The sequence below is a fragment of the Heteronotia binoei genome, chromosome 4 (assembly GCF_032191835.1).
Source record: "Heteronotia binoei isolate CCM8104 ecotype False Entrance Well chromosome 4, APGP_CSIRO_Hbin_v1, whole genome shotgun sequence".
Classification (NCBI taxonomy): domain Eukaryota; kingdom Metazoa; phylum Chordata; class Lepidosauria; order Squamata; family Gekkonidae; genus Heteronotia; species Heteronotia binoei.
The window spans coordinates 63,759,519-63,779,984 of record NC_083226.1 but is presented as its reverse complement, the minus strand read 5'-3'; the positions used below and the strand labels follow the sequence as shown (position 1 = coordinate 63,779,984).

At 45.8% G+C, this 20,466-nt stretch overlaps 1 protein-coding gene across 1 annotated transcript in view; it reads left to right on the top strand.

Annotated features, from left to right (window-relative positions):
• Positions 1-20,466, top strand: part of PTAR1 (protein prenyltransferase alpha subunit repeat containing 1) — a 59,112-nt gene that overhangs the window by 19,005 nt on the left and 19,641 nt on the right. The window contains exon 3 of the mRNA XM_060237443.1: positions 19,912-19,978. Within this exon, the coding sequence (XP_060093426.1) occupies positions 19,912-19,978 (67 nt within the window). The remainder of the gene's footprint in view (positions 1-19,911; positions 19,979-20,466) is intronic.

Below are 20,466 nucleotides of genomic sequence, written 5' to 3'. Positions count from 1 at the left end.
GTAAGTCCATTTCTGCCGCTTGGCCTTTAACCATAGATTACCCACCTCTGTATTGTGCCCAGACATATAATCTGATGGACTGAAGAAGCTGTGTTAATTACAAAGTCAGGGTTTTTAAAAGATGGACCTCTGATGTAGGTTACACCTGTAATCCACTTTTGAAGTTGACTGACATTTTGGTAGAAGAGTAGAATCTCCCAGTGTTCAGCTTTGAGTTCACTTTAGAGGTCTTCTGACATTAAGAAGCCAGTAGATACTTTGTGCCAAAACTAGAATATTCTAAATCTCTTCCTCTTCCTGCTGTAGCCTGAAATTGTCAGACACAAGTATAAACTCTCCATACTCCAGATTACATAAAGCATACCTTGGCAGATTTTATGTTGGCTATGCAAGCCAGCCCAAAACTTTAGGACTCAGACTCATATTTCAGCTTTCTGGTTATGGATGACCATATCCTCGAATTATTGTTACTACAAAAAATGCTAGGTGCTACAATGAAATTCCTTAGATGCTATGGAAGCTGGGTGCCTGGAATTTGTCAAGCCTAACATACAGTAGCTATTAGTGAAACTCTTAGATTTCTTCATATTAGCACCTTTACATTGACACTTAGCGCTTACATTGACACACAGTTTAATCAGTTGTCACTGCTGTTTCCTACCAGATTAAAAGTGGCTGATCAGACAGCAACATCTGCCTCCAGGTAATCAATCGTTGTCGCCCTCCTCCAATCTTTCTCCAAACCAGATTATTTTGTTACCTGCTCCTTTGTGGTGTTTTTTGAGTTGTCCAGTTTCACCTCGTAGTTCTCTCCATCTGGATAGTTCTGCTGTGATATTAACCAACTTCCGGATGTTTGAAAGCTGTCCCAGAGTAAAAGGAGCCTCAGACATCCGGCTTACAGTCGCCATTTTTAAAAACTATTTAGCGATATACGCATAACCACATGTTTTTTACCTATGTGCATAATGTGCACATGCGCATAATACTCTTATGAAGATAATAGTGGAGGAAACAAAAAAAGAACTGCATGGTGCCCTTGTGTGGATGGCAGAAGATGGTTTCACTGCAGAATGATTTGAATTACAGTATGGCAGTCTGATCGATAATATCTGGAACAAATATATTTGGAACAGAATCGTGTCAGTTTAACAAGGCCTCAACACACTGTGTGAACAGGGCCAATGTGTTCCACTAAAAGCCAGAATAGTTGATGTGTATTTGTATTTGTATTGGTATTAGAATTATGTAGACCTCCCTTAAGCATGTTGATACAGCTGATGGCTATAAAAGCATTACTTAGTATTGTTGTCAAATTTTTCATACTTCCTACTGTTATGTTTTGCCAAAATATTTTGCCAAAAGAGGGGAAAAGATGCAGCTGAATATTATCAGCCCTTTATGCTGTCCTAATCCTAACCACATTTCATTTTCATTTCATGGAACTGATTTATGAAATGAGACCCAAATAGATTATACGAAGGCTGCGTTCAGATGTTCTGACAAACTCCAATTAAGATAAGTGCTTGTTGCCATGACTGCATGCACATTTCCTCCTTTTTTCTGGTTTCTCACAGTGTAGCAAAGGATTTCTGGTTTGAAACAAAATCCAGTTCCCTATGATAAATGCATGCAGGTGTCTCAGGGATAAACAAACTCCATCTGTAGATCTGAGAAGACGAGGTTTTGTTTCAGACCAGAAATGCTTAATCATACTCCATGCAAAAAGCAAGGGGGAGACACGTGCAAACATGGCAAGAAGCTGTGTTTGTGCTCAGCATCTTGGAACTTGCTATGATGCATGCATTCAGTTACCCTGATGCCCCTTCTAAAACAGGGAAAGGTGTTTCCCCAAAAACAATTAGGACTGAGGGAATTGTAGGCTGCAGTTTTCTGGGGGAGTAGGGAATTAGTGTAAGGTTGTGTTTCAGTTTATGTTTTCAAATCACTCAAACTGTTTCAGGCACGTATCTGCCATTCCTTGCATATACACAGTTTGGTGACCTTTGAAAATCTGCCCTAACATAATTCATATCTTCATATTGTGTTACATTTTAGTTAAACTGTCTGGCCAGATTAATCCACTTCATTTTTTGATTTTCCCTAATTATTATTTTTATGTCCTACTCTCATATGGGACTTCCTGTGGTCTCCCACCCAGATGACTAAGTCTGCACTGACTTAGCTTTACAGCATCAGGTGTTCTTCTACAGCAAGTGATCTTCAAACCATGGGTTTGGGACCCTTTGGTCACAAGTCCCTATAAAGCCACCATTTTTGGTTCTTTCTTGGAAGGACCTGCTACTAGACCATATGCATGTGAATAAGGGTGTTACACCTCCAGCCTTTCTTACCTACAGATGGAAAGGAGCAATAGGATGATGATCACAGAGGGTGTGGAGGCTACCTTTGATCACAGGCAGAGCTTCATGTCACATGACTGGGATGTCATACGACCAATATTCTTGTGCCCTGGGCACCCCTCGCAACCCCCCTGGCGCAGCCGTCGCCACTCTGCCTGGACCGCCCCCTTTTGGGACTCGTGCAGGTGTCCCCCTGAGGTCTCAGAATTAGGGGAGGGAGCCAGGTTACTTCATCTCAGGCCCCCTTTCCCCTCCGGCTGTGGTTGGGCTCCTCTCTCTCTCAGTTGGCAGCCCCTTTTTACATCAGCCAGCTTGCTCCCCAACCTCTTGTCCCTCTTCCTTTTATCCTTCTGCCAGTTCCCTCCCCGCTCCCCAGATCCCACCCCCTTTTGGCTCCGCCCCCACTCATAAGCCTGGACGCCAGGGAGAGGTGTTCCAGGGCTTGGCCACCTTGGAGCTGCTGGGCCGTCCATGGGCTCCTTCTTTGACTCCCCGCCCTGGCCGCCTTTGATGCTGTGTGGCAGCTGGACTCCTCATGCCCGAGAGCAGGCGCGCTGGCTGCAGGGGCTAAGTTGTGCTGCTGGGGGCGTCGCTCTGCCATCGGACGCCAAGGTAGGTGGCGGTGCAGCTGTGGGGGCGCCCAGTGGCGCCGTGGGTAGCTCCCCTGGTGTCAGAGGGGGAGATGGCTGGTGAGTGAGGGGGGGCCCCCGCGGAGTCCCGGCCTGGGCTGGGCAGGACAAATATCATGTTCCTTCCTGTCACCTGCTTGTGATTTAGTGGGTTCCTTGACTCCATCTCTGGATTGAACATGAACCCAGTTCTGGAAAGGATGAAAACCAGTGCAAAACTCATTTGTTAGGAGGGCCGGATCTGACATAAATGGGACTTTGTGGAGCTGAGCCATGCATTTCCTAAAATGTAATGCCAGAGAGAGATGTACACTTTATAAAGAACACAGACAAACACAATTAAAGATACTATTTTTTAATTTAAAATACAAACTCTTGCAATATTTTGCTAAAAACGGAAAGGTAGAGGAATAGTGGAATTTTGCAATGTAATTTTAAAAATAAAAGATAAAGTAAAAGCACAAAGATCACACAGCAGAAAACTAAAAAAACAAAATGCTCTCAACCTGGGAAAACACGAAATGGCAAGGCATTGCAAGCTCCCCCCCACATACACCCTGTCAATTCCGATTAACAATGGCTCTACAGTGTAATATCCCCCTTTGGCTGTGGGTTCCCAAGTTAGAGTACTCACTCGGCACTAGTTCTTATTCCATTTGAGAAGAGATAAAGCTGACTCAGAGCATGCACACTGGATTTACAAGGACACAACTTCAGGAAGCTTCAGCTGGCCATAGGAATGTTGGGAAGTTAAACAAAGTTGCAAGGAAAATGTGGAGTGGATTTCCCATTCCGGTCTCCTCTGTCCATAGGCCTGAATGGGAAATCCATTCCACATTTTCTTTGTAGCTTTGTTTTTGCTTTAGCCTCTGCAAAGAGAAGTCAAAAGGAGCTGGGAACGTTGGCAGCTTCGGTGCTTTGCAGGGTGAGGACAGGAGTGCAGAGAAGAGAGCCCCAAGGGCCTGATTGAAGCCCTTGGAGGGGGGCTGGTTTGGCCTGCGGGCCACATATTTGACACCACTGCCCTAGGTTGTTCACAAGTCCCCATCATGGGGACTTTCAACTGAAAAATATACTAGTCTGTCTTTTTATTCTCTGATATTCAAAATAAATCACAGAACAAGTTCAATAAAACTGCACATTTAGTGGTGTTGTTGGTTTTGAATATTAACTAGTCAAATAAAAAAGCAAATTTATTACTGTTAGAACAAGAACAAACATAAAATTAATGTGATTTATTACTCCAAATTTGGATATGCTTGTTATCCCTGAGTCTGCTATCTGATTTAGGTTTTATTGTAAGAGGGCACTGGGGAGGGTAGAGGAGATAAAGTAAATGACACACAGATTTTCTTCTTTTGCCCCTGCCGCACTATGTGAACTGGTGCTGTGGGTGAGTCCAGACTGCTGGGGTCCTATACTTCCTTACTTCCCTGGTCATTTAAGATGGTTTTTGTGGAATTTTCAAGATGTCACTTTCTGGGGCATCCTGTAAAATCCTAGTCCCAGTGTTTGTTGCACCATCTCAGATGTACAGTTAAGTTTATTAGGAGTTGTGTGGAACCAATAGATAATGGAAAAACAATATTAATGGAAGCAATGTTTTAAAAATGAAAACTAGTCAACTCCTCTGTTTCTACTTAGTATTTATATTCTTATGATCCTATCCTGAAGTCTCAAGTATTGTTATAGCATTAAATATACAAAATTGCTTGAAAAAATATCTTCTAAAACAGGGGACCCCAGTATGGTGTCTGTGGGTGTCATGGTGCCTGCTGACACCTTCTCTGGTGCCTGCCAAATGGCTTTAGAAAGTGGTCAAGGCCTGGTGGGACTTTTGCCCAGCAGGGCTTCTAATTGGCCATTGGGGATTTGATTGGCTGTGCAAATACATAAAAATGTTGCTTTTGCAGGAACTGCCACTAGAGAATAAGGATCGTCACTGTGTGATTGAATGTAAGCTGCGGCAGTTGTATTGTGGTTGACTCCACCTCTTGCAGCAGCCATTTTACAGCAGTTTTTGTGCCACCCTACTGTATTAGAATTCCAAAGATATCCCATAGTTGGAAGTTGGAAAACCCCTGATCTAAAGCATCAACAAATTTAAAATCAACCAACTTAAAATTCAAAGTAAATATTATCTTTGTATTGCTTCTAGCTGTCTGTCAAGTGTTCTTACTTGGATTTCAGATTTCATGCTGTAACTCTTACTGGAAGGTTTAATGTGACAAAAATAACTTTTATTAAATATTAAGCACAATGTTCTTATATGCATCAAGAACATCTTCAGAATTTTCAGTGTGTGTGACATTTTTATGCATTTTAAATGTGTGCCTTTTGTCAAGGAATTGATGGATAATTTCTGTTACTATTTTGACTTGTTATTGAGACTATTGAATGCATTAATAAGTTATTTAAAAAGTTATAAAAGCCTTTATATAATTTGTTACTAAGTGTAGTCACATTAATTGACCTGGTTTTGAGCCACATAAATCTATATAAAATCTGTATAAGACTTCTGTTTTCTGGTGGCATTTGATAGTTAATTATGCCTATCTGGCAGGCTCCCACAACAATTAAGGACATTTTCATCCACAACAGATAATATACATCAAATTTGGTTGTGCAGTAGGATATGGAAAATTGCCAAAAGAATAGTTCCACACATCAAGCATGTTTCTTTTATTGCCATCACAAATGCAGCAACGTGCACATTGACCATGGAGTGTATACATGGGAGTTTTCTGCATCCTTTCCTCTGTCAGCCACTTGCAGCCACCATTTTTCTCCACTGCTTTATTGATTAAAAAAAAAAGAAGTAGTGACTGCTGTTATGCTATAGCACCAGCTGGTGCGATAGTATCTTCCAATTTTTAAGGCCCTAAAAAAGCTCTCCAGTGGAACAGCAAGGAAAAAGGCAGCCATGAGGAGCTGACAACTGGAAAATGTGTGCCTTCCTATCCAAGATTGGAGCAAAGTAGATTTGAGAAAGAGTACAGTGAGAGAGGAAAAGGATGATTAGAGCATGATGTGTGGATGCTCTAGAGCAAAAAAATTTCTTTTAGGTGGAAAACAAAGTGGAGAAAAGTTCCTGTAAAGAAAAAAAGCATTAGAAAAATAAATCTAGGATTTAGGGTTGCCAGGTCCAACTTAGGAAATATCTGGGGACGCACATTCCAAAACACAAGCAGTTACAAGCATATTCTAAGCCTGCTGAGGTCTAAAGGCACACAGTGGCTGTTGGGGTGGGGCTTTCCCCCACCAGCCAGGGAGGAGCCTGCAAAACCAGGGTTTCCCTGCCGGGACCTGAGGACTGGCAAGCCTACTGAGGTTACACCATTTCCTGGCCATAAATCTTCTGTAGGGGATTGTTCAGAGCTAAACTAAAGAACAAATATTTTGATAACTGAGCTTGATTAACCCTAAACATACTGCATTGGATTAATATTTTGTATTCCAAATCACACCTTCATAATGTCCCAGACATAGTTAATAAGGAGACTGAAGGTTGCCCGTAAACTCATTGTAAGCACACAAAACAATCCTTGGTAACATGGATGTGAATCAGATTCACCTCAGTCTGAATTGGAGTTACTATGTAAAAGCATCTGCTGACCCTGAAACTGAAGTTGCCAATGGTGAGTTAAATTCTAATTAAGTAGATTGGTGGTAGCAGTGGCACAGCTCTGCAGATGTGGTAAAATTGAGATTTTTTTGTCTTAAAATTTAAACAGTGTAATGTAAAGGAAGTGTGTACTATTCAGCTGCCATATCTTAGAAATATTTTAATAACAGTTTTCAGTTAAGTATACATTTCTTTAAATATAAGCTACATTCAGTGAATTGTATTGAAATTTCCCCCTAAACAAAAATTTAGCAGCTGAAAAATAATTGAAGTATTTATGCAGCAAATAAAAGAAATGTGATTTCTTAGAATTTCATAACTCAGTTTAGTAAATAAAGTTAGAGGAATACTAAGTTAGATCCCAGTCAGAAAATGTTCTAATTCAGATTTTTCTGGAAAATCTACATCACTCATGCATTAAATGACTTCAGTTTCCCAGACTGTTGGTTTAATAATGGTGGCCAAATTTAAGATTATACCTGGAATGCAATCTTAAGTCTTTCTGGAAAGTTATGGAACTTAAAGGGGCTCACTTTAGAGTACATTTGTGTTTGATGGAGCTGTAAAATCTAGGATTAGTAGGTGATGAATTGATTCTTCCTTTCCTAGGCTTTTACCTAATGATTTTTAACTTTTAAATGTTTTATGGTCTGCTTCTGGCTGAGAGGGTAACATTACTCTGGGTTTTACATAGCAAAAATACTCTATGAAAGAGTGACTCATCCTTACACATGCACACAGCTCACAATCACAAATACATAGGACTTCAAGAACATGCATGAAGAACAGTCCATTGATCCACAGGAGCAGTGGGGAGGGCTGTCTAGGAGTCTGTGGAAGCATACAAATTTGTATCCCACTCTGTTCTGGAGAGTTGCCTGGCCTCCAAGAGCAGCTTGGGGAGGAGGAATGCTGTCTAGGAGTCTGTAGAGTGAAGGGGGAGTGATAGTCTGTTCTTAAAATTCCTTTTGTTCATAGCTCATAGTACCTAACTTACTGTCTTGTCATGAAGGGCCATAAATGGAACAAAAGCTTCTCGATATAGCTAAGTCCATGACTCACAGCAAGGTGCTGAGAATAAGATTTGTCCACATGTCTGTAGACAGTTTTCCAGATCCTACAGTATGTGATACTTTCCAGATAGTATGGAATTTCTCTTCAAGTAGTAGGTTATCAGTCATATATCCAAGGCAACAGAATTTTGACTTCTTCTAAAGAATTGTTGTCTAAAATTGTAACTGACTGTTGGCAACACTTTGCCATATGACTATAATTTTCTTAATTTTATTTATTTTATTAGATTTGTTGTATTGCCCAATCCTGGCCAAGGCCAGGCTCTGGATGATGTACACAGAATCATAGAGTTGAAAGTGGCCATACAGACCATTTAGTCCAACCCCCTGCTCCATGCAGGATCTAGTCCAACCCCTTCCTCCATGCAGGATCAGCCTAATATATTACATCAGGTGAGGTGATACATAATTTTTAAAAGCACAACAATTCAGATTAAAACAGCAAAACAATAAAAATTTCAGAAATCCTGATGGTGTCCAAAGTATTATTCTTTCAAGTGGTCAAAGCAACACATAATGGAGAGGGGAGGGAAGAACTTTGAGGGGGATGGGGAAAAAGTCAGGTGTCCTCAATTGAAAGTTTAGCTAAACATCTCTGCCCTGCAGGTCCTGTAGAATTGCATGAGGTCCCGCAGAGGCCAGATGTCATCTGGCAGAGAGTTCTACCAGGTTGGAGCCAGGACTGAGAAGGCCCCGGCCCTTGTTGAGGACAGGCAGACTTCTATAGAGCTGGGGATCACCAGTAAGTGCTCTACCAGGGACATAATGGAGGAGTTGGTCCCACAGATACATTGGTTCCCATGGATACATTCATTTCAGATCATTTAAGGCCTTGAATCTGACTTGGTACTCAACTGGAATCCAGTGTAGCTGGTTCAGCACTGGTTGAAAGTATGCTGTCTGTGACATTCCAACATCGCTGAACTTAATGAAATCAACACTAGCACCAAAATTATTTTAAATCGTTTTAAACTGTTTTAAAATTATTTAATTGATATTAATTAATTGTTAAAATTTTAATTGTTTATTTACTGTTTTATTGTTTTAGTTTGACTGCTGTGAGCTGCCCTGACCCTGCTTCGGCAGGGAGGGCGGGATATAAATCCGAGTAATAAATAAATAAATAAATAGAAAAATTCTGTTTCATGGCAAATTGGGACAAATAACTGTAGTGCAGGTCCCATGGAAAAGAGAGAAGTTTGCACAAAGCAGTGCTGGTCAATTTATACTACTTGTTGCTAGGTTCTGTACATCCAAATAAATGAGCTGCTGTCTTGCAAACTCATTCTTGGGTATTTACAAAATGTGTATGCTGCCTTTCTGTCCTTGGTTACTAGGGCCACCAAGGTGGCTAGAAATTTAAAGCATACATAATAAAACCACATTTAAAAAACACTAACATCATTCTCTTCAAACACACATCATTAAAACAATTAAAATAGAGTTAAAATACATAGGAAACAAAAAAAACAGCAGTTAGAACATTGGTTAGGAACGAGGGATCACTGAAGGAATGCCAAATGAAACAAAAAGGGTCTTCACCTACTGGTCAAAGATGGCAACAGAAGAGGATAGATGAATCTCTTTGAGAAGAGAGTTCAGGAACTGTGGGACCATGACTTAGGTTGTCTCCCAGGTTGCCACCTGCCTAATCTCAAAAGGCGGGGCACCCAAAGCAGAGCCTTTGAAGATGACTACAGTGGTCAGGCAGGTTCATATGGGAATAGGCAGTCCTTCAGTTATGCTTGTTCCAAAACATATAGGGCTTTGAAAGTCAAGACCGGCACTTTGAATTGTGCCTTGAAACAAACTGGGAGCTCATGTAGATGGGCCAAGACTGGAGTAATATGGTCCCTGCAACTCACTCCAGTCCATGTATTGGCTGCAGCATTCTGTACAACTTTAAGTCTCCAAACACTTTTTAAGGGCAACCTCATGGAGTGATCTAATCTAGATGTACCCAGGGCATGCACCCTAGTGGCCATATGCAATAGGCCTGGGTCCAGGAGCACCCCCCAAACTTGGGTTGCCAAGTCCTACCTTGGCTTTGGTGGGGGACTTTTCTTGTGAGTGGCATGATGATATCACCTGAACGCAACATAATTGTGCCAGACACATCACGCCAGGGATGCTCTAGGATTCAGGTAAAAACTCTATGGTGCCATAGTTTTCACCTAAAGCTAGAGCATCCCAGCATGATGTGCCTGGTGTGATGACGTCGCTTCCAGGTAATGTCATCATGCCGGGCATGTTGTGTGACAACGGAGCTTTTGGGGGCAGGGATTCCTCGGCAGCCCACTCTGTACTGGCGGGTTGGGGACCCCAACCCAGGGGAACCCCCACCTCCAGTGGGAGCTTGGCAGCCCTACCCAAAACTATGGACCTGCTCCTTCAAAGGATGTGTAACCCAATCCAGAATAGGTGACACCTTAAATCCTGGGTCAAACTGTTCATCCAGTTTATATTATGAATCGGCACAATTAGGTAATTTATTTACCTTCCTGCCCTCGGCGAACAGTTGATTATGTACATATAGTAAAATTATACTTGGGCTTGGCACACTTTTATGATATAATATGGAATTCTCAGAACAAAAGAATGATCCAAATAAGGCAAGGTATATTTAGGACAGAAGAAAAAGGGTCCTGGCTGTAGGCATTTCACCTACTTCATTGTTCCTTGGCCAGACTTGGTTTGACCCAGGGAGGGAACCTGCTTCCTTTAGGAAGTGGAGAATTCTCAACAAAACATCAGGGTATTATACTAGGAAAAGCACAAATAGAACACAGCTCAGATATAACCCTCCCATAGTTTGAATACCTTTAGGTCAGGCATCTCTAAGAAACTCTAACAATCAAATCAGGACTTAACAGAAACTTAACAAAATGCGAATACTTCTTAAAGCAGGATAGGCTCCAAAGGACTAATCTCCAAATCTATATTGAGGACAACTCAAATTTGACATATCAAAATAAATGACAATATGATTGTGGAATTACTTTTGTCAAATTCACAATGTGAAGATCTGGCACTCTGTCGAAGCAATTTGTGTCTAAAGCAATCGCCATCAAACTCCTCTCCTTTAAGATTATGACAAAGTGGTACATGACAGCAGCACAAATACACTGCGTAAATCGTACCACTTTTCCTTTATGCTGGAAGCTCTGTGGTGTTCCTGGGTCCTACCCTCCACTGTTGGTGGAGGTGCCCCGACATTCAGACTTTTGGGGGGAAACTCTTCACTATATCCAGAAAATAACAGGCTGTGTAGTGCCACTGAAACCTGAGACAGTTTTCTTGAGCCTATGGATGGATTCTACCATTCCATTGATTAGAAAAGATTTAATTCTTATTTTATTATCAGTTGCCAAAGAAGCATTGGCTTCATTTTGGAAGAAAAAAAGAAGTACGGTACATTCAATATCAAGATGGTACAAAGTTATTTGGGATCTCTTTATCATGGAAAGAATCTCATCAGGAGTGTCGAACTCATTTGTTATGAAGGCCGGATCTGACATAAATGACATCTTGTTGGGTTGGGCTGGGCCATGTCGGGCTAGGCCATGTGTGTACCTATTTAAGATTAGGTAGCAGAGATATAAACTTTATAAAGGACACAGAAAAACACAATTAAATATATATATTTTTAAAAAATTTAAAACATTAGCACTCATTGGTCTTAATGTTTGTATTTCTTCCATGGAATCCAGGGAACTGGGCAAAGGAAGCTCTGGGTATTTCTTTCCTTCCCCAGGGGACCAGGAGGGGCAGGAGTCTCAGCCAATAAAAGGAAGAGAGACTTGGCTCGGTAGTTCTGCTGTGAGAGCCTGGCAAAGCAAGCTCTGCCTCCTCCCCTTCCTCCTCAAGGGAGGAGCCTCAGCCAATGGAGAAAATAGAGGTTTTACTGTGTAGCTCCTGTGCAATTGAGCAAGCCTTACAAAGCAAACTGTTTTGCAGGAAGCAAGAGAGAGGGACAGTAAAGTCGATGACAGCCAGTTGCTCGAGGGCCTGATAGGGGCCTACTTCAACCCCCAGACTGCATGTTTGACACCCCTGATTTGCAATGTATAAGCAATCCCCATTTTGAATCTTTGCTTATTACTCTGGCGGCCTCTTATAAAATATATGCATACTCAGAATGTTCCCACACCACTTGGCCCGAATGTTAACTGTTTTGTAGCCTTTATATACCTTTGTTATCCTTACTTATCATTATATTGCTAATGAGCCCCAGGGGCTCTTCCAATTCATTATATTCACCATCCAAGAAATGCCCCAATCTTCCCTTGGGTATTTCCTGTTCGAACTGCTGTACAGCAGGCAACCCCGGGGGATCCTAGGCCTGATGGAGGAGCAATGGATGCAAGGCAGGGAGGGGCCAGAGGAAGCCCTGGAGGAGTACGTCAGGCAGCTACGAGAACGTCTGGAGGACGTGTGGCGGGAGGCCCGGGGGAACCTCGCACAGGCCCAGGAAGTCCAGCGGAGGAGATATGACAGGGGCGCTAAGGGGGACAATGTCCTGGTGCAAAGGGGAGTGATGGGCCAGAACCAAGGTGACCCTTGGCAAGGACCCTTCCAAGTTACCCAAGTCCTGAGACCCCTGATGTATGAGGTGCAATGTGGGCCCCGTGCCCGCCAGAAAAAGTCCATTAATGTGAACAATCTAAAGGCATGGGTATGGCGGGAGGCGATGGAAGAGCAGGGACTCCTGGCCGAAGACCTAAGTGACCTATGGGATGGGTCCATGCCCTGGTCAGTTGCAAAGGGCACTGATGGGCCCCCGACGTTCAGCGCCTCACTTATACCCGGACAACAGCAGGCCCTGCAAGAGGTCCTGGCCGAGTGCCCTTTCGTGTTCTTCAACAAGTCGGGCTTAACCACCCTGGTCAAGCATAGAGTGGTAACCCCCCCAGGCCAGGTGACCCGGGCACGATGGAGGCCAGTGCCGCAGAAATTCTGGGGTGTCATCTCCCGGAAAGTGGAGGAGATGCTGCGACTCGACGTCATTGAACCATTGCAGAGCGAATGGCGCAGCCCGGTGGTCCTGGTGCCGAAACTCGATGGCAGCGTGCGTTTCTGTGTAGACTATCAGGAAGTGAACAAACTGGCCAAATTCGATGCCTACCCAATGCCCCGGGCAGACATCCTCATTTACCAACTGGGGGAGGCCCGGTACCTCTCCGCCCTGGACCTCACCAAGGGCTATTGGCAGGTGCCCATGCACCCAGCTGACAGGGAGAAGACTGCCTTCGCTACCCCCCAGGTGCTCTTCCAATTCAAGTGCATGCCCTTTGGTTTTAACGGGGCAGCGGCCACGTTTCAGTGGCTGGTGGACAAGGCCTTGGCACAGTGCAAGGGCTTCGCTCGGGCCTACATTGATGACATCATCGTGTGTAGCCCAAACTGGGAAGCCCACCTGATCCACCTGTGCCATGAGTTCCGAGCCCTGCACGCCAGCGGGCTCCGCGCCAACCCATAGAAAAGCCACCTCGGCTTCCAGGAGCTAAAGTATCTGGGGTTCGTGGTGGAGAAGGAACAGCTGCGACCCCTGCCCGAGAAGGTCGTCACATTGGAACAGCAGCACCGCCCGCGCACCAAGAAGCAGTTACAGCGCTTCTTGGGGTTCGCGGGCCACTACAACAAATTCATCCCCAACTTCACAGCTGTGACCACACCGTTGACAGACTGCCTGTGGAAAATGTGCCTGAATGTCCTCCAGTGGGGGGTGGCCCAGGCGGCAGCTTTTGAAGCGCTCTGCACCAGCCTATCCCACGAACCCGTGCTGCAAAATCCGGACTTCTCCCGGCCCTTTGTGTTGCACACTGATGCTTCGGGGACTGGAATCGGGGCGGCCCTTGTGAGGAAAAGCCCCCTACTTTTCGTACATATGGACATCATGATCACCAGTATGGTTGCCAGGGTGCCTGGAGTTTTGACTCTCACACATCTGCTCTAAGAAGTGGACTTTGCCCACGGTTTCTAAGAGCTATGTGGATACTATAAGCCTCAGCTTTGCAGCAGCATTCTACATCTCTGAAGGGTGTTAGCCAGAACTACAGACATGCTCCAGCTGCTCCTTGTGTGCCCAGTCTTGGCCACTGCAGTGGAAGAAGCCAGGCCACCATGTTTCCAGCCTGCTTCCATGAACCAAAGGCTTAACACCACCAGAATCCGTCTTGGTTTCCTGATCCAAGCATACCCTGCCAGGCTGGACTCCATTCCTTCTTAGTGGGAAAGTCACACGTACACACCCTGAGCCTGCAAGCAACCCATTTGCCTCATGAATGGATTAACAGCTCCACTGTTGATCCTAATTGCTCAGCAATACCAGAACAATAACTCTTGCCCAGCAGAAGATGAGATAAGAGGAAGAACATCTCCTGTCTTCATCAAGTCTTTTTGTCTTACCTGGGTGATACCTAGGCCAGTATTTGATTCCCTATTGTCACCTTCCCAGATAATCCCATTTAACCTTAAGTATCCAGCCATTCCCATTTCTCACCCCAGTCTAATACCTTGGAGCCGCCCCAGGCAGCATTGCAACTTGGAAATTTCCAGGTTCACAGGACTAAGGTGAAGTTCATTGGTCAAAGCTGACATCCAATTAAGAGCTACCAAGGAACTTGCCATTGGCTCTGCTCATGTCCAGCCTCCTTGGTCATCACAGAGCCTTCCCCCTGCTCCTCCCCAAGACCTCCCAGCCCCTAAGGGTCTAAGGGAGTCTATTTAACCTCTGACCCAACTCCACTCATGTGTGCATCTAACAGTATCCCAGGTCCGCTGTCTAGATCCATCCCCAATTCTGGCCACAGTTTTGGGTCCATTTCCCCTGTCCTCTTATGTCGCCATTGGAAACCTTCCTGGAAGACTACGATGGTAATTATTGCCCTGTCTGTTTATCCATATATGTTCCCCTATCGATCTATCTGTATTTCCTTAGACCTGTGTGAATGTGTGAGTGTTTTGTATTTTTATCTTGTGTGAAAGAACTATTATTCTAAATAAATTACAATTGATTTTATTAAATTAGAGTCCATTTTATTGAGCATTCACTCTCTGGATGATTGAGCCTGGTATACATTTGGTAAAAAGATTCCTATTAAAGCTGGGTGTCCATCAAACTAATTCCCCAACCTCGTTTTGAGGGCATTTCGGCTTACACCCTGTCCAGGGGAACCCTGGGGAAGAACGTCTGGTGCTGTTCCTCAGCCGTAAGCTCCTGCCCACAGAGCGGGCGTACTCCACGGTGGAGAAGGAGGCCCTGGCAGTGAAGTGGGCTCTTGGGGCGTTGAAGTTCTACCTCACCAACAACCCGTTCCGGTTGGTGGTTGACCACGCCCCTGCTGCTGTGGATGTCGAGAATGAAAGACAGCAACGACCGTGTCCTTAGGTGGTACATGTCTCTTCTCCCCTTTTCATTCACAGTTCACCATCAAGCCGGGGCGGACCGCCATGTGGCCGACTACCTCTCCCGGCTCTTCGAGGAGGATGCAGAGAAGCAAGGGACATGGGGGGGGTGTCCCACCCGGGCTGGGACTGCGTGGGCCCCCCTGTGCTCGCCAGCCGTTCCCCCGCTGCCCGGGCAGCTCCCTGCACTGCCGCAAACCCCTACTGCCGCCCCTTCACTTACCTGGGACGCTGAAGCCCCAGCAACGCCCCCAACAGCACCCCGCAGCCAGCATGCTCGTCTCCGGGCTCGAGTGCAGCCAGAGCGGAGCGTCAGAGGCAGCCAAGGCCGGGAGGCTGAGAGGGAGCCCAGCGACGGACAAGGGAGGGGCCAGCAGGCTGACACGCTGCAGGAGCCGACATGACCCAGGCGCTTCCAAGAGACCAAGCCATGACACGCCTCTCCTGGGCGTCCGGGGTTTTTAATGGGGGAGGAGCCAGGAGGGGGTGGGTCCCAGAGAAGGGGGAGGGCTTAGGCTGCAGCGTAAAATAGAGGGAGGCAAGAGGTCAGGGAGAAAGCTGGTAAGCGCACAGAGGGGCTGCCTCCTGAGAGAGAGGGAAAGGAGCCTGTGCACAGCCAGAGAGGAACGGGGGCCTGAGGTGACGTAACCTGGCTCCCACCCCTTATTCTGAGACCTCCGGGGAACACTCACACCAGACCCAAGGGGGGCAGACTCATCAAGGGGGGCGACGGCCGCACCTGGAGACCGAGAGAGGTGCCCGGGGTGCGACATCATCTTAGACAGATAAGGCAGTTGGTTCCCTTCCTTGAATGCAGTGACTTGGCGACTGTGATCCATGCTATGGTAACCTTGAGACTAGACTACTGTAATGCCCTCTATGTCACGGGCTGGGGCCAGGCCAGGCGAAGTCCAGGGGCAGTCCAAGGTCTATAGCTGGGTAGCAAGGAGGGTCCAAAGCGCCAAAACCGAATCACAGTCCAGGTATCGTAGGTCAGAGGTTCAGAAGCCGAAGTCAGGGGGTCCAGAAGTCAATGCCAGAGTCAGGGGGTCCAGAAGCCAGTCAGAAGCCGAAGTGGATGCTAGAACGTCAGGTAAGTGACTAGTTGCTTCCACAAAGCCTTCTCTCAAAGCCCACAGCTATATAGCCCTCTGCTGTCTGTTGCCCATTTGAGCTAACTGCTGACTCAGAGGGCAGCCAGGATCCTGCTGAGACTCAAGCACCCTCACTCCTAGAAGGGCCAGAATCCTTTCAAAACTCAGGGCTCAGGGAGCGTCTTGCTCGTGAGCGTGCTGCCCTCCTCCGATCCCTGAGGTCCTGACGAAGGCGGTCACGCACACGAGCCACCCGAGAGGGCGAGGCAGGGGGGCTTGGATCTTCTCCAGCAGGAGGCAGGGGCACTGGTGCAGGTGGCAGGGGCACAGTTTCTTCTGCAGGCTCGGCTTCTTCTGCAGGGCCCCCAGCACCCATGACACTCTACATGAGACTGCCCTTGTGTCAAGCCCAGAAGCTTCAGCCGGTGCAGAATGCAGTAGGCCAGGTTATTAGAACTCCCTATATGGGAGCACATTCAACCTGTGCTGAAAGCACTGCACTAGCTGCCTGTGGCATTCTGGATTTGTTTCAAGGTACTGGTGTTGACCTTTAAAGCCCTATATGGCCTGGTGCCTATCTACCTTTGGGACTATCTTTCCCCACATATACCCCAGAGGGTACTGCGTTCAGGGACTCAGAATCTCCTGGTGATCCCCGAGCCGAAGGAGGCCTGGCTGAGTACCGCCAGGGCCTTTTCTGTGGCAGCTCCTACATGCTGGAACGCACTCCCAGATAACATCAGGGCCCTGTGGGACCTCTCTCAGTTCAGCAGTGCCTGCAAGACTGAATTATTCCATCTTGCATTTAGTGAATAACTTGGGAGACTGCTGCCAAATCAGCACAGAACTGATTGTCTTTGTCATCATTGCCGCGCCGATATTATCAATGCTGTACCTTATGAGATCACTGTCAATTTTTCACCAATTGCTCTATTTTAAAATGATTTTATATTGTATTTTATGATATTATATAGTATTTGTTATTGATTGTTTTATGATTCTATGTTTTATGGCCATAATGGTTGGTAGTTTCCCTGAGCCTGCTTGTGGGGGACGGGATATAACTCCAATAAAATAAAGGACATAAAATAAATCTCTGAAGTCTGCAGTAGAGTTGGCAACACAGTTGCTGGTTTTACTGCAGTTTTACTGTATTGACTTGTAGAAAGGAGAAAGGAATGAGAAAGAGAGAAAGGAATGAATTCTATAACTTCTCAAAAGCAGGAATTAATTAAACTTGAAACCAGGGGTGGCACACCTGCTAGTAGGCTGTCACCTAGGGCAGCAGTCTTCAAGGGGTGCTGAATTGGGCGTCCCCCAAGTGACTCACAGCAGTGGAGATTGCCAGTGCCCAACATGGTGACTGTTGGGGCAAGAGGAAGTGCATGCCTGCACTCAGCATGGCCAGTGATGGCGGCGAGGCTGGTGAGGCAGTGGATGGGTGGGAAGGGAGCTCCACCCCAGCTCTCAGAAGCTGCCAGTTGTGCCCCACCACAGGAGCCACCACTGCTGCCACATCCCTCAGGCAGGAGGGAAGGGGGCTCCAACAAGGCGGGCTGGGGGCCTGTTAGGGGGGTGACAAAGGGTGGGTGGCCACATGCAGATGGCTGGCTGGCAGGGAGCCTCATAGTCGGTGGGTCTGTCTGTTGAGGGGCGCTGCTGCTGGATGAAGACCTCTGGCTGGGGAATTGGAGAACTTGCAGGCTTCAGGGGTTGGTGCTAAGAAAACGTCTAACATAGATTCCTGTTATCTTGCCTGTTTGGAGCTTTCTTTTGGACCAGGACTGTGGCCAGCAGCTTTCCTCCCCCTCCACCTGGTGGGAGCAAGCCAGGGACTTTCCAGGGCTGGTTTGTCACCCAGCCAAGGAGGGTTTGACTTTGACTGGGACTTTCCTAGAGTCAGGATACGAGCTCCTTTGAGCCAATTGCAGACTCCAAGAGAGGTTGAGTCATCAATTACTAGGTAGTGGAGCTTCTGCCTCTGGGCAGAGTATCTCTTGCTTTCTCCGCTCTTCTCTAGCCTCCCATCCATCCTGCAGGTGGGGAGAGAAACCTTCTCTGGGTCGCCTGGGGACTGCACCCCACACCTCACCCCTTTCCTGGCCTATGCCTTGCAAAGTCTTTTGCCCTTGGGGCTCTCCTTGCCTTCCAGATTTTTGTTTCTCTGACGTGTATCAGTACTCCATTTGTGCTATGAGATTCACATAACAAAAGTGCTGTTCTGGGGGTGAGAACTGAAAGGCTTCAGACCGAATGGGGAGGGGGCTGGAGGGGGAGGGTCAGGGGCTGCTCCAGGCCTGCCCTCTCGGTTTGGACCAGAGATGGCTGCTGTGTTGGGAAGCTGGAAGAGAAGGCAGCAGGGGGAGAGACCTTTGGGAACTGGAGGGGGGCAGTAGGAGCTTTCCTGGAGGAATCGGGTCTCACAGGAGCCAGGGCAAGTTTCCAGGCTCCCTTCAAGCCTGGTGATGGGGGGGGATATCTTTCCTCCAGGATGGGGGTGCCTGCCATGAGCCCCCCTGCAAAGCTTCCCAGAACGGGCAGGGTGTTGCTCCCTCAGGTCTCCAGTTATAGAAGCTTTCCTGGTGGCTCCCAGTATAGACCTCCCTTCTGAAGGTGCAATATTTGGGGAGGGGGTTGGCAATTAACAGCATCCCTCATGGGTGGTGTGCTGCTAATTGCCAACCCTTCCCAAAATATTGCACCTTCAGAAGGGGGGGGGGCGGTACCCTGGGAACCACCAGGAAAGTTTCTATGACTGGGGACCTGAGGGAGCAATACCCTGCCTGCTCTGGGAAGCTTTGCAGCATCCATCTCAGGTGGTGTAAGAGCCCCGTGGTGCAGAGTGTTAAAGCTGTGTGGTGTCCTTTGTGTTATAATGATTATGGCTGATTTTAGGGAGATGATTTCTGAGAAAGATCTGCTTCTGAGGAAGATCAGCTATGAATCGGGCTTATTTCTAGATGCTCATCAATTTACTACAACTTATTACAGAAGCTGTTTTAAAATATCACAAGGATTGGACTTTTCTTAATTTTGTGATATAGGATCACATTACTAGTTGTGATATTTTTCTGTTATCTATGTAATGCGTAAGGATCATTTGTATTTTTATTAACTATAAAATACCGTAGCCATAAATCACAGTGATTACTTGAAAGAATGAGCCATAAACAGTGACTTGCCTGATGAGTTTAGTAGCTGAATGGATCCAGAGTTCGTGTATCCAAACCCAACATCCTAGGTTCCCATATCCCACCTCCAGTCTATTTTGCATTCTTATGGGCTGATATCATTTCCTCAGTAAAGTTGGTTTTCAAATAGCCATTTTGGAGGGAAGGAATCTGTCATTTTGCAAGGCTGTTGCAGGATATGCTGCCAGTTATTAATGTGGAAATGGCTGGTAGTTTTCTTTCCTACAGCTCCCCAGACTGCAAAATTAACAGCAATAAACGGAGACCAGATGGGACTACCAAGCCACATGGTACCCAAGATGGACTTCTTAGAGGGATAATAAATGAATGCCTTTATCCCACTCTTATTATTTTATTTATCTGTTGCAAGGGAAACAAAGCCAAGAAATTTGAGTCTGGAAAACAATGTCATTAGTTTCAGGATAAATGGAGGACTAATTTTAAACAAAAATGGTAACCACAAGTATCAAAAAGAGAAACATGGAAAGTTAAGAATATTTTTTTAGAATGTTTTTCTTTTCCTTTTCAGAATTGATAGATATTACATGTACGCTGCTGCTGCTAAATCCAGACTTCACTACTGCTTGGAATGTCAGGTATGCTTGGTTCAGCAATGGAATGATACAGAGATTTCCAGGAACAGCCTGAAGTCTGAAGGAGCCATGCACTTTAAGTGGTGGTTGACTACTTATCTACAAGCCTTTTAAAGAAGTTTCTTTGGGAAAGCTTTTAATGTGATTTCTCACTTTTCCATAGCATTATCAGCTGTCATGCTTCATGGTATTATTTTCAGAGGATGAGCTGAACCTCAGTTTTTTGTGTACCAGGATCACTGAAGAGCTATCGGTGTTGGCTGTCTTCACCCAGAGGTTTACAGCTTCTTTATTACCAGTGCTTATCCAATGTGGCTTGTGAATATGCAGAACACAGAATCAGTAATTTTGTCTGCATAAAACTATACAGGCTTGACAAAATTTTAATGATACTTTCCAGCTACTATTAATTGATTTTATGTGTCTGTGTGTGTGAGAGAGAAAATCAGTTCATTTTCCTAAAATATTGTCAGTGAAAGTAGTACTTCATG